At 45.7% G+C, this 15,016-nt stretch overlaps 1 protein-coding gene across 1 annotated transcript; it reads left to right on the top strand.

Moving 5' to 3' along the window:
• Positions 1-2,866: 2,866 nt before the first annotated feature.
• On the top strand, positions 2,867-4,964 carry LOC120850429 (neprilysin-21-like). Its single transcript, XM_040222907.3, has one exon. The coding sequence runs from the start codon at positions 3,007-3,009 to the stop codon at positions 4,831-4,833; it is 1,827 nt and encodes a 608-aa protein (XP_040078841.3). The 5' UTR covers positions 2,867-3,006; the 3' UTR covers positions 4,834-4,964.
• The last annotated feature ends 10,052 nt before the right edge of the window (positions 4,965-15,016 follow it).

Below are 15,016 nucleotides of genomic sequence, written 5' to 3'. Positions count from 1 at the left end.
ACATCTTCATAATTAGATATCAAGAAGTTAGGTTGCTTACAAAAAATATTTACTTACTTATAAGCGAAATTCTAGCCTCGTGTGGAGTCTCCATGCATTAGTCCATAACAACGTCCCTAGCAACGGTTTGTTTGGACCCAGAATCCTTGTTTGACGTCATCACTTACGGGGTCAATGCCCAGAACAATTCTTTTTTTCCGTTTTTTTTTGTAAATTTTTATTTTCTGCTTGCACCTTTGGAGTAAATTGCAGTGCGATACATTAAGAAACCGATTTTTGTGGGTTGTCTAAAGTGCATTAGAAGCACTAGTTTACATGATGTAGTTCTATTGAAAAATTCTAGCACGTTGGCGGAATGGTGGTATTTGAAATCTCTCAATGGCACTAGGAACAAACCTGAGGTACTCGTATGAATAAATCAAAGCTAAAGACGGTACTTGCAGAGCGGCTATTTTACGAAATTCAAACAGCACGAGATATCTCTTCTTTAGGAAATCTCTGGGGGTCGCTAAAAAACTCGGCTACTTTGCAACGTGAAACACCATGGATTGTTTTTTTTATATACACCCCTCCTCCCCTATGTTGACCCTCGACATTTCAGGTGTGGGCTATTGGCCCCCACAGTCAAATGAGTTGAGACCCCTGATATAGGTGATAAGCGAAGCTTTGAAGTAGTGTTGAACAGAAAAGCCGCAACTGAGCAAGTTCATAGCATGATTACTGGGTACGAAGATCAGGTATAGAGAGTCTCCCGTATGTACATCTTGCATGTTGGCTTGAGTAACGTACACCGGGAAGATCAGCCAGATGATGTCGTCGAATGCTTAAAAAACAAGTGGAGCAAACGCAAAGCAGCCTTGGCTATCTGCTCTGTTACAGAGACCACCAGCAAAGCCAACGTAGAGCAGGCGAGTATGATTCTACTGAATCCCAAGCTGAGGAATTTATGCAGAGAGATACATGCTTGTTAAGTTCATTGATCTTGGCATGGACGTGGATTTCACTAGCGGCATGAAGAAAGACCGACAGCATTATTAAGGAGAGGAGAAAGTATTCGCCTAGTAAACCATCTTATAGCGGAGGTGGCGAACCGTTTTTTAGGAAAACGAATGGAACGATGGGACACCAAGAGGAAAAAAAAAAAGAAGCAATACAAAGAAATCCGCGAGACACACAGCCAGTAGCAGGAATACCGTGGGCAGGAACCGTGGTCGAGACGATTAGTCGTCTCGACCAGACGACTGGTCGAGACTTCCGTTGCCTTCGGTATCATTACTTTACGGTGAGAGAAATACGGATGGCGCTCCATTAATCTCCATGGCAAACTCCTGCTGTATAAACAACTAACAACCTTTTTTTTAGCCCTAGCAAGTTTTTTTTTTTTTTTAGTGACTGTAAGAATAAAAAAATAAAATCTGGCAGACTAATTTCACGCTGTCCAATCCTCTAACAATAAAACTGACTTTAGTTATTGGCGTGACTTCAATTACACTTCTCGAGCTTTAACAACATCGGCTGAAAACGAAGGCGTTGAAGTTGTATCACGCTGACGCTCCTCACGAGGGACACGTATGCTCATACCGCGTGGCAATTTTAGCGCGTTCGGTCATTGGTTCATCGCCCACGTACATTCTCTTGACCCTTCGATCAGTGTTTCGTTTTTTTACGACTATGAACGGTCGCAAGACATGCGACGATGTTGCAACTAAAGCCCTGCCGTCTGACGAGTTGTCCCTGGCACCTCTCATGTCCAAGTCGACTCCTTCACCCAGTTCTTCATCTCCAAGGGCCTTCTCCGCTGCCGATGCGTTCGCCTACCCGGAACGTCTATGTCCTGCGAGAAGAATGGCGGCTTCTAGTCGCCCATGCGCTGTACCGTCGGGGTCAGTCGGCCTGTTCTCGGCACACTCCGCGAGAAAAACGTCCACACTGGCGCAAGTTTCCATTCAGCACTCTGCAGCTTCCAATGGATTGCACAACGCAAGTGACTGCATCTTAAAGGTATCTTCAGACGCGAGTTTGGGGAATTCACCCGAAAAACGAGCAGGAAAGATGTACACGATGTCTACCGACAAGGTGGACAACACGGAAAAGGCACCCCAGAGGACTGCACACGATTTCTGGAACGGGACTAAGGAGCAGGTATTGCACAGCATCCCAGGGAGCAGCTTAAACAGTTCTATAATTCTCGCCTCACCGAGTATATTAGAGAAGATATCACAATGTATTCAAAAGCAAGCTTTCGGTACTCTTACAAGGGTTACCAAAGGCAACACCGCAAACGCGACATTTAAGAATGGTGAAAAAGAGTTCGCAAGAAAGCTGACAAATAAAGCAATCGAAAAGGCTACTACGGCTGCCGAGGAGAAGGCAAAAAGTCTCGCACTCAATTCCGCAGTGAGAGCATTCCAGCAGAGTTCAGGGAGGCCTCGCTGCTCCGTAGGTAAGGCCGATCTAAACCACGCGTTGGACGAAGCCATAAAGAACACCCTTGGGGAAGATTTAGAGAGTGCATCGCCATACCTGGCTTCTAAAATACCATTGCCACTCTCTCCATTATGTTCACAACCACTGGCACATGTGCGCTGGAGTGAGGTCAGGATGTCAAGTGCTACCAGCAGGGAACATTGCGGATATGCGAGGCCAATGATGTACACACTCGGATCTGGAGCTCCAAATCCTATGGCAGGAACATACGACGGGTCTTTGTCGACGGAACGAAAACGCACCTTCAACAATCACACTATTCGTCCTACAGAAGACATAAATAGAAACCTTGAAGAACGTTCCGACGCCAAACGCGCAATTGTATCAAAGCTTTTGTCGCTCACACTATCCGAGCATACGTCGCGTCAACAAAAGGGCTGGATACCGGTGTTGGACATCGCACCCACAGATCTACCTGCGGAAGACACTGGCATAGGCGACGCCGTCATCAGATCTACGGAGCACCGGTTGGGGACTACCTGCAAAGCTTCCGACGGAGTCACTCCAGTTTCCCTCAACATGATCGAACCAGAAGGTCAGAAAGTCCAAGGTCTGCAGTTCGCGGCAACGGGTACACGCGTCCTTCAGGCACACAGGGGGACACCTGCTATTAAAAAAGAGCTGTGCCTTTACCCGCTGGCTGTATTTATTGTTCTATTCACAACGGCGTTCTTCGTCTTACTTCTGAAGAGGTTCTACCTCGGGGATGGTTTCAAACTAGAGAGGACGATGCTACCCGAGATGTGCAGGGCCATAAACTGTGTTCAGGAGGCGAACTACTTGAGTAAACTGCTTTCCTTAGCTCTGGATCCTTGCGACAACTTTTACAGGTTCGTCTGTGACCGTTCGACGAGGGAATATTCGATCTTAAGAGATGTTCATGAGGGGCCTACCGATCGTTACGTCGGGAAACTCGAAGCAATGATGTACCCTCTGCTCACGAGCGGGAATCAAACCGATGTTGCTCCAGTGCTACGTAGTCTCTTTAACCAATGCAGCAATGAGAAAAAAGTAGTCGAGGACGGCTGGAAACCGGTGCTTGAGCTCATGTCCCGAGTATCGCTTCAGGGGTTCCCACTCACGTCACCCATCGAAGACGTGTCAGTCTGGAAAGTGGCGGCGAAACTACTTCGAAAGACTGGAACGGCAGCGTTTTTGAGCGTCAGCGTCACTTCCCATCCATCGACCAGAAAAGACATCGCTTCTCTAGACCTGCCCGAAGCTCTATCCATGATTTCCGGTGTGGAAATGAGCGAAATTATCCGAATCTACACAAAATCAGTCTTCTACGCCGTCAGCGTGCTCGCTGAAAAACAGGTTCCATCCGTCCACATGCTTAATGTCGTCAGATTCGCGAGTGAATTAGAGAAGCTTTACCAGAACCACAGCATTAACCGCACTTCCCAGCTAAAGAAGTTTGACCCCGAGTCTCCTCTTCACTACTTCCTGTCTGAAGTGTTTGCGAATGTACCAGGCATTGTCTACGCTTCCGGAGGGAACTCTGAAGTGATCATCAACGCTCCCGAGTTTTGCTCCGAGTTGCAGCGGTTAGTAGACAGCACCGAACCTCACATCGTCATGAACTTTCTTGGCGTGAGACTGCTAATTCATATAGCACCGTTTTTGCCATGGCCTGATCTGCACGATGTCTTCAGCAGCCTCGTTTATCAGAAGTCTCGGTTCGGAGTTGAACGGTGGAGGTTTTGCCTCCGCGCCGTGGAACAGGCCTTGCCTTCTCTGTTCCTACAGTTTTCGCTGCTCGCCATCGGCAACCGCAGACTGATAGCTATGTCTACGAAGCTTGTCACCGCTATCAAACGAGAGTTTCTGAGCAACATACATAGCACGACTCACCTCAACAATGCTTCAAAGACCGTCATTCAAGTCCTGATCTCCACCACGACGTTCAAAATTATGGGGGCCTCCTGGATATATAACAAGAATCTTGATATGCAGATTGATGATCCTGCATTGTATAAGATAAACAGCGCCCTTCACTCTTACGTCAGTGTTCAAGAAATGGCCTTCATGACAAAAATTGCCCGTGGGTCTTCAAATAGATGGCCTCTGTCGGCATTCAGCACCGACTGCTGGTACGAGAGCGGCTCCAGAACCATCTACGTTCCGATGCTCATCTTTAGCGTGTCCCTCAGAGGCAGCGACACTTCTCAGATTGCTCAAGCCGGGATATGGATTGGTCGCTGCATTTTTTACATGCTGCTATACGTAGCCAACTCTAAAAATATTTCCGGACAGTGGCTGAGCGACGAGGCGAGGTATGTTCAAATAGCCAGTCGGCTCCTATGCCCTTGTAGATGTTCAATTTTCGTGAGCTGTGACTGGTAGAATAGAGCCACAATATTAGTGGCAATGTTGTTCTTAAGGGTGCTATTTTTATCTGTCGATCAGAGTGACATCCATGCGTGTTAGGTCTCGCGTTTGTTGAGACAAATGGCGTGATAGGAATTAATGTTTAAGGATACTATATAAGCATTCTAGGTCTCGTACTGTGCCCTTTAGGTTAAACGTTCACGTAGATACAATTTTTTTGCGGGCTAAGTGTGAACCTTTAGGCAGAAGTCACACTGCTTATGCATCACACAAAAGACAGTCTGCATACAGATTCGAACGCACGTCACCACGAAAATCGTGCTTCAAATGCGGCATGGCAATGATTTCGAAGAGAAACTTTGCACGCGGCATTCGAACAACGGATATTTCGATGACTCGTGTATGCAGACTTCCTTTTGTATGAAATATGAGCACTGTGACCCTGGATTTAGTCTTACTTCCTTGCGAACATAAGTGTGAACGCGCAACCGAAGCACTAGGGAAGCCAACGAGCTCGCACTGAAGGCGGAGCTTCTTGTCTTAGCTTAAGCGAGCGTTCACAGGCGGCTAAGCTGTGTACGCGGCTGCTGAGCGCGGGTTGACGGCGAGCTTCCGCAGTTCCTTTGCAAGGAGCATTGCGCACCATAAAGGTTGCCGGTCTTAGCAGACTAATGTGAGCTTGTTCTCGGCATGCGCTCTAAACATCTCCCTCAAATATGGCGTCCAGTGAATACCCCTTACACTCAGTTCACCCTTAAGTTGAGACTGCAGCCAAAGCTACAAACGCGTGCTAGCCGGTCTCCTGGCTTTGAGACGTGCATTTCTAGCGCGAGCACTCGTTCTGCGGAAGAGCGCTTCAAAGCAGCGACCTCGAGCTCTCGTGCTTATCGCATTGGCTGAAGTCTCAGCTTAAAGGGTCCCTGAAAAGCGTTCCTGGCCATTTCTTTTTGATTCGCATCGCGTTTGCTCGATTTAGTGTGTGGGACTCTAGGAACACATTAAAAATGAAATAAAGAAAAAAATCGGATTATTTTGAACATGATAGGTTCAATAATTGCAGAATTTTGAGTACATTTTTTATTGTTGAGGACGCCATTCGTCTGAACCAATAGAGAACCAAAACGACAGGAGCGTATAGCAAATCAGTTGCTGTACTCCGTTTCACGTTATTATGTTTAAGCGCAGTGGATGCTACGAGCCATCGGAGCCAATCGGAAGCCGTGTGAATGACACGTGACCTTAGAGAGGGGCCACAGCGACGCGCGGAAAGCGCATCACAGGCCACGTCCACAGAACGGGATTGGCTAAGATAGCTCGTAGCATCCGCTACGTCCGGACGTAAGGTGAAACATGGTATAGGCGGGTCCTTCTTTTATATATGAAAGGCTAGTGACGTCAGCAGGCGCCGTTATCACCATTATCCGGTTCGCACTTCACACGAGGGCTTCGAATGACGTCAATGAAAGGCTACTGACGTCACTCCCCACGTCGCAAGCTGCCGTCGCCGGGCAGCAGGCGCCGTTATCACCATTATGCGGTTCGCACTTCACACGAGGGCTTCGAATGACGTCAACCCCTTTTGTAGCAGCTGCAAACCTAATCTTCACCGGAACGCGTGGGAGGGTGTTCCTCTTGGCCACACGCGCCTTATCATCCATCATGTGGTTTTGATGCTGGTTTTGTGGTTTTCTTTATTGAAACGAGTACCGAGCTGTATGCTGTATGCCTGATTTCAAAGGAGATATGCTGTTTTGCCTTCAATTGTTCGCCGGGAGTTTTTTTTTTTTTTTTGCTTACAACGACGACACGAAAATTTCCTTGGCTGGTAGAGGTATACAGCTTCGCTGTAAAAGAACAGCATCAATTAACCACACTATCGAAGATAGCAAATAAATAATATATATTAGGCACATGACGACATATATAGGACATATATAGGTACTTGAAAGGGCTGTAAAGATAATCGCGTTACCTCAAGGATAACAGAAATATACAGAACGCACGACCTCACTCACAATGCAAGCGAACTTGTAACGCAGAAAAAAATTATAATTGTGCTGAGATCCAGTCTTTCGATATTTGTCAAATTATGCTTATGACGTTTATTTAGGACAAGTGGAAGATTGTACCTTAGCATGTGGAGCCTGTAACTTGTACGATTTATGGGTATTTTCCAATGCTCCCCCTCACGAACGTCGTATACCCTGATATTTGGTGTTAGGTTTGAAATATGTCCAAGGAAAGGCTCGTCAGAACGATGGGCAGATCTGTATCGTGTCAGTAGAGTATACTCATACAGGTCTAGGACAGTTTTTAGCAGACTTGTGCCCGTTACCGAAAAAATGTTATGGATTACAATTACAAATTAACGAGCCTCAAATGCAATGGGTCACCATTACACATTACTTTTGCTGAAAAGTAACGGATTACTTTACTCGGTACTTTAAAAATTACCTTCACGTTACTTTTCCCGTACACTTGTCCAGGGAGCATTAGAAGCAATCGTGATGATTTCAAGAATGTTCTCCAACACTACTCTCCATTTCTCATACGCCCGCATTATGGTAATCTTTGTAGAAAAAAAGAAATATTTTTAAGAGAAAGAGTTCACCTGTAAGCTGACAAGGTAGCGAAAGCTGCAACCACACCCGCCAATGAACCCTGGTATTCTAAAGACGGAGATACCGGTGCGCATGCTCAGTAGCAGCGTCTACTTCCGCTAGCAGGCCAAGAAGACAACGCCGAGTGGGCGTTGTGTTCTTGATCTTTGTATATCTCATATTTGTATACGCCTCACACGTTTGTCTAGTAGGTCTAGTGAACGGTCAGTCAAAAAATCGTGTTTTCCTTTCGGTTATTATTCTCTTCACGATCTGTTCTATTTTGTTGAACTTCCTATCTTCAGGCTTCTGATTTGCCCACTCATATTGCTACAGTTTCTTTATTATGTTCATATATTTTTTTAAGTAACGAGTAATAAAAGCAATTCGTTACAATTACTTGTAACGAGGTTAGATTACAAATTAATGCCTCAGAAAAGTAACTTGGGAATTACAAAATTACTTGAAAAAGTAACGAATTACAAGTAATCCGCTACATGTAACGGATTACTTTCCAAGTCTGGTTATTAGACGTAGTTACTTAAAAAGTGGAAGTGTGTGTGTATCGAAAGGAACGTTGAGTATTGTGCGAACAGCCTTTCTTTCAAAAATCTGTAATTTATTGATAGTTGACAAAGATGTGGTACACCACACTAAATGACAGTAGTTCAAACGAGGTACAAAAAGCGCCTTGCAATAAGCATTTTTATGTGACGAGGCAATACATTTCTGAATTGACATAGTTTCCCAAGCACTCTTGATAGCTTTTTTAACAACATTATTAACGTCAATCCTAAGACATCTTTTGATTACAATAGACTCCAAACGTTATGACGTTCGGGACAATTTCTATGACTAAGGGGCCCAAGGTAATATTAAAAGAAAAAGAAATACGTCTATTTTTAGGTTTAAAAAGGACATCTTTGCTTTTGCTCGTGTTGAATATTAGTGAGTTAACTTCCCTGCAATCATGCAGCTTCTCTAGTGAAGCATTCGTTTCATTAACATTGTCTTTTATTTCTGTAACTGAAAACAAAAAAAACTTGTATCATCGGCATAAATGATGAAGGAATCATCGGCAAAAATAATTACGCCTCAGACTAAAAGCACTTGCCCATTTTGGGGCTTAAAATCATGGTTGCCAGGTACCTGAAGCTACATCTGAAATTACAGGAAACGCTTTTCCGTCCTCCACGAATATTTAAGCAGTTCGCGACGGAGCAAAGCAATATTACACGAGCTTCCTAACACCAAATCTAATGCCAAGAAAGTCGCACTTTTGAATCACATCGAACGTTAGTTGCGTCTGCTCCCTACAAGGCATTAAGATGGCGGCGCCCTCAAGAGTACCAAGGAACAGGGTGCCGATACTCTAAGCGTAGCTCGTTTAGTGGCTCTAGCCTACCCTTTTCAAAACCGCACCAAGCAACATTGGCGGCTGCCATTTTTTAGGCACAAAACCCGTGATTGGGTTTGGTGCCTTCCAAACGTGTCCAATAGATGCTCAGAGTGGGTGCCCAAGCAATGGTGAGCTCGGATACTTGACGGGGCAGCTACTATATTTATTTATTTATTTCAAATACCCTCAAGGTAGTAATACATGGCGCGTGCTTTTCGGAGGGGACCCATTCTGCGTGCCACACATTTTACTTTTAACTCGAAAGCGTTAAGGAGCTCGTGTCGCAGAAAAGCCGGCGCCGGCGTCGGCGGCGTCGTGACGGAAACTCCCGATTGGTCGCTAGGGTCATGACGTCACAGCCCGATGACCTCGCGCGGGAATTTCGAACCAACCCACAACGCGCTCACGTGAAACGAGACGTCACGCGCGTAAAATGAAAGTGATTAAAACAACGTGACATAGAATGTCACGTTGTTTTCATTTGATCCTCACTTTATGGAGTAATCCATTCGTCTTAAAGAAACATTTGAATAATTTGAGGCGGGATTCGAACACACGACCCTTCGGTTGCGAGCCAGACACGCCACCCACTAAGCCATATGTCCTTTTTTTTTTTTTTTATTGGACTAAGCCATATGTTTTTTTATTGCCTTGTATTGTCTACTGGTAGATGACGTCATACGCTTGTTAGATTGAGACACTAAAATACATCAGCTGACTGCCATAGGCCGGAGTCACTAAAAGTCCCTGAGGTTGGCAAGCTCCTCAAGCAGCGGCAACCACTCAGGTTGAGGTTGCTGGGCCTTGTACAACCCCTTTAGAAACATGTTCCACAAAATACCTGTGCACCATTTCCCGGACAAACATCGACATCAACGTGACGCGACACCGCAACACGCTGTGCAATCCTAGAAGCACGAGTAAATCGTATGGTACACTATCACCCTTTGCAACAGCTAAAACACCTTTGTCATGTCCACCGCACTTTCTGCTCACTGACAGGAAGAGCGTGAGAAGCGATTGAGAAGGCGATGCGAACGGGGTCGAAAACGTTATCGAATTCCACTCTTCGAAGCTTAAAGGGGTACTCCACAGGTTTTTTCATTGTATCCGATTTGCTTGAAATTTTGATAAACTAACCAAAAAACATCGTGAAAATAGTATCTCAAATATTAGGTCAAAATATTGTGTTTGTTTTTGCAAAGTTATTGAATTTACAGTTTTGGTTTTGGTCCTCACCGTGTTTTTCAAGCTCGAAGTTTCTACTGGCAACAATGAAAAAGTGACGTCAGTGGAAGGCAAGGGTTCACTCTTTGGGCTGTAGATTTTGTTTTAAACTGATTCGGAGCAGTTTCACGGTGTTAAATGAATGCTTGGGAAGCTCGCTGCAGTACCCGCGCTCCAGCACGGAACAAATGATTGGCACATTCTATTTTTTGGCTGCTTGCTCGACCGGGAAGCCTGCCTGCCACTGACGTCACGGCACTGAAAAGTGCGCGTATATTTGAATGTTGGTTTTTGCATCATTTTCATTTGCCGATTTCACAATACCTATTATGAATTTCGCGATTCTAAATAGCATACCGGGGAGAGTAAAGGCCGGAGAGTCAGAAAATATAGTTAGTTGAGGTAGCTCAAAAAATCGGTGGAGTACCCCTTTAAGCGGCCTTCAAGTTTTTAGTAAGACAAATGTATCAAGGCGCGCAGCCCATCTGTAACAACCCTTTACTGTCCCACACCAGGCGCACAACGGCCGCCACCGGGCGCTGCTTCACCGAGCTCACGCAAGCCCAGCTGATGGCTGCCCTGCGTGACGGCTTGGCGACGCGTGTCGCGTACGACCACTTCCAGAAGGTCATGGGCGGACGGAGCAAGCCGATACGCCTGCGAATGGCCACTGATGAAATCTTCATGGGAGCGGAACAGCTCTTCTTCGTCTACCTCGTGTTGCAGTTGTGCGAGGCGAGAACCGGGCCGTACTCGTTGGCGTCAGCTACCGAAGTCCTCTGGAACGCAGTTCTTCGGCAAGAGCCGGGCTTCAGCAACGCGTTCGGTTGTCGTCTTGGGACTTCCATGCATCCGGTGCAATGGTGTGGTCCGGCACAGCTGGACTCGCTTTACTATGCACAGTTGAGCCCGCGGGTTGTGTAAATGCGCGTATGTGAGAGTTTCGGCCGTGCAGGGCTCCTAAAGAATCCTGCCCTCGGGCTTACTTAATTTCTAGAATTCATATAATATACAACTTGTGGGAACAAGGTTTAGATAAATGCCAGTGTTTGTAAGGCTATCGCCCTGTGTGGCGTAAGAATTTTTTGTTTTCGCTTCTAGAATGAATGACAATAGGATGTGTATATTTTTACCTTTGCCGATGAACGCTTCCCACATGAAATAATGAACCTTTCTCGCTCGAAATACGATGTTCGTGGATTACGCATGGGTGCATGAGTTGAGTAAATGTTATAATATGATTATAGTCTCGTGGCTGTGTGACCGTTTCTACATAAAACGTTCATGATGCAGCGGGTTCAAAGACTTGGCCTCGCATCTCACTCGTTTTTTGTAACCTTCAGCAAAACACAATTCCAGTGTTTGCGCAAATTACTGCCTGCACTTGATAAACCACTGCTCAGCACGCGGATGTTCGTCGCGTCAAAAAGCGAGAGAAAGCACGAAGAGTGGTTCTTTCGACGAGTTGGTCTTATGCAATCTTGTGCGCAGCAAGGACGAGGACAAAAGGGAGAACCGGACACAACGAGGCACAACTCTCAATTGATTTTCATTAAATACGTGTACCGGTATTTGTAGTCTAACCCATCGTCACGAAACAAAAAATAATAAACACACAAAACGACAAAAGCAAAGAAACAACCATAACAGATCATGATTGAAAAAAAAAACACTATCTCGTTCTCAGAAAAACCAGTTCTTTCTCCGATAACGCAATCGACGGCATGGCAACACAAGCGTCTCCTAAATTATCAATGTGTTCGGCTTCCACAATGTGTCGTGTTAACGTTCACTTGCATTTTCATATTTTTAAGCATCCATCCAACAGTGGGGCACAACCGCAAGTCCTGCAATGCAAGTCAAGGAAGCCCCCCGTTTTTTGTTCTTTTTTTCACGTTGGGGCTACTGTGCTCACGAAGCCGATCATTTAGGCAGCGCCCCGTTGTGTCCTGTTCTCCTTTTTGTCCTCGTCCTTGCTGCGCACAAGATTGCATAACAGGAGAGAAAGCACATGCCATACGCACGAATACCGAAAATGGAACAGGCCAAAAAGACTTTATGACATTATTTCAGTGCTTACATGTCCAGAACGCAGAGTGAGAACTTCAGAGTCTAGCATGTACAAGTTCGCCTCTTCAGAAAGCGGCGAATGTGGGTTTTTTTTTTTTTTTTTTTATCCGAGTAGCAGACGGGTGTTGCACCAAAGTGCGCTCATTTTGAAAAAAAAAATCTAAAGTTTTTACTAAATTATCCAAGCACCAAGGAACAGGCTGCGAGTGCAGCTACACGCTCTGCACGTGCTGGCGTGTGCAGCAGGAACTGCTCTAAAGCAAAAGCCTACACAAATTTCACCCTGAACGCGCGTTTGCCCCCGGCTTATTTTGGTTATTTACTTCAAATCTTTCATAATGGGAAGGGGAGCGCGCGCGGCGCGTAGAATTGCATTCCCAGCATTCTTCTTAATGATTGGGTAATTTAGCAATAGGTCTTCTTCTAACTTTAATACTAGCGCAAGAACACATAAACAAAAGAGCAAATAAAGAAAGAAATTGAGGAGAGAATAAAATTAAAAGACAAAAAAAAACAACAAAAAAAACGAATCGATGCAAATCTCGCGACACACTGCACGTTCGTGTACGGCTGCCGTGTCTCACGACGGCGACACTTCCCGTATGACGACTCGATAACGGGAAATGAATGTCAGCGGGGGTCTCGACTGAATTTCCGCGTCTTTTGTTCGGTCTTGCTTTCTTCTGCGACGTCTAATAGACGTCTGGCGCCGTTTTCGCTTCCTTGTCACACTTACTCTTTTTTCTTTTTAATTTTTTTTTTATTTGAGATATTTTACCTTTACTCGCGTTGGGGACTTCACGCCTGCCTTTTACACTACAATTTATAAATACACTCGTTGAAGTTTGAAAAATTATTCAAACAAAAACGGACTCTGACTCCGCAGGTTTAACACGTTTAGTGGCATTTCGATCCCCATCGAGCGAGCATCATCTGTAATGACACAAAGCCAAAAAAAAAAAAAAAAAACAACATGACTTTTTTTTTTTTTTTAAATCAAGTACATCAGATTTATCTGATCTAAGTAAGATTTATTTTATTTAAATCGTTTATTTCATTTAAATCAAATTTATTTTATTTAACTCAAAATTATTTTATTTAAATCAAATTCATTTTATTTAAATCAGGTTTATTTGATTTAAATCACTGTAGCCTGTGAGGGTGCGGGCTGTGCGTGTGACGGCCACGCACAGATGATTGGATTGGATTGGATTAGATTGGATGTTGTGGCTTTTCCCTTTGTAACGGGTGAGCAGAGTCCGTGCTCCGCTCTAGCCATGTTATTCTCTATTTTTCCGCCACCAGTCTTCTAGACTGCGCTTGGTGCGTTCGATCGCCCCCTCGGCCACTTTGGTCTTCTGCCGATCCGATGCCGCGATGATGATGATGATGATGATGATGATGATGAAGATGACGACGACGATGATGATAATGATGCGACTATTTTCCTTTGAATCGGGAGGACTCAAACAAGGTTTGTGCGCGAAGCATAGGCGCTCGCGCGCCACACACCGTGCTCGGCACGGAGTTCATGCCCTGCCCAGCACGTGCCACAGTCTGTCTATGCAGGAAAAAGCGGTGGAGAAACTGCATCGTGACGTCGCCGGTGGGAGGAGCCTAATTTCCATCGCCAACAAACTACATCGGAAGAGAACTGCACCGTGACGTGTCCGGTGACGTCGCCGCACTCTGGCGATTCAGTTGAAACTACATCGTTTTTTTTCTCCCCACAGGGAATTTCGGAGAATCGCCGAGTGGCCTAGCGCACACCAGCTTGGAGCACGTGGAGCGAAAGCTCGCGCTGCAGAACCCAGGAACCCTGGGTTCAATCCCCGCCCCTGTCCGTTTCGATCTGGATGAGCATCGTATCGGCATGCGGTCGTGTATCACTACTGCGTGATGCACGTTAAATAGCCCCGCCTAGCGGTCATACTGCACTGGCTAAGTTGCTTATCTACAGTGGGTAACAATGTCGCCATTTTCAGGCAGACTAACCTCATGCTGTATAAACAAATAACAACAATTTTTACTTTTTGACTTCGTTTGACTGCGTTCTGCAACTCCTCTCCTGATGCACGAGCAAATAGAAATGTTCCTTCGGGGGTTACACTTTCGGTGAAGTAGGAAGCAAAAAAGAAGAAAAGAGAATATTTCCCTCAGGTTTGGTTCGTAGAAGAGAAGGAAAAAGAAAATCAGTTGTTAGTCCTATGGTTTGTATGGTCTTTTCTTTAGGTGTCTGTTCATTCTAATTCAGCTGGCCTTACCTGAAGTAGTTGCGTTAAAATAAAGTATATCTCTCTCTTTCTCTACCTGAAGTATGAGCCAACTAGCTCAACTTAAGCCTGCTACCTTTGCTTGCTTGGCTTTTCCCCCAGCCAAATCGCTTATATTGGGTGCACTCAAATGAAAACACAACCGTGTTGAATCGTGTAAGAGTATTTAGAATATTTATCCATCACGCCGCTGAACTTGCATCGCTCAAAGGACTTCCTTTTGGTGAGCGCCTTCTCTGCTTGAGTTCGCTGGAAACACAGCCACTTCGATCCGAGGCAATCGATGATATCGTTGGTGACATCAACAAGTACGGGACTCACAGGGCACTAGCGAACACCAATGTTTTCGTCGCTCCCGACGGTTCCCTGGAAGCCGCCAGCGGCGTAGAAGCGTACAGCTACGAGGACTTGTTGTTCGACCGTCGGCACACGGGGCCCTTCGCGGCGCCGCTGGAGCTTTCCGCTGGTCGCACAGCCAGCGAGTCACCCCTTTGGTCAGCCGGTATTCGCCCACAAAGCTCGCATCGCTCGTCTCGAAAGCATCCCGGTGATCTCTAAAAACTCGATCCGCTGGCGAACCCAACAGTAGAGATGCATATCTCTACTGTTGGGTTCGCCAGCGGACCTAT

The sequence above is a fragment of the Ixodes scapularis genome, unplaced genomic scaffold (genome assembly GCF_016920785.2).
Source record: "Ixodes scapularis isolate PalLabHiFi unplaced genomic scaffold, ASM1692078v2 PGA_scaffold5__190_contigs__length_132052651, whole genome shotgun sequence".
Taxonomy (NCBI): Eukaryota; Metazoa; Arthropoda; class Arachnida; order Ixodida; family Ixodidae; genus Ixodes; species Ixodes scapularis.
Note: the sequence above shows the minus strand (reverse complement) of the source record. Positions and strands in the feature narration are given on the sequence as shown.

Excerpts from the sequence above, each read along its gene's own strand:
- LOC120850429 (XM_040222907.3), top strand. The coding sequence starts at position 3,007 with ATGATCGAACCAGAAGGTCAGAAAGTCCAAGGTCTGCAGTTCGCGGCA.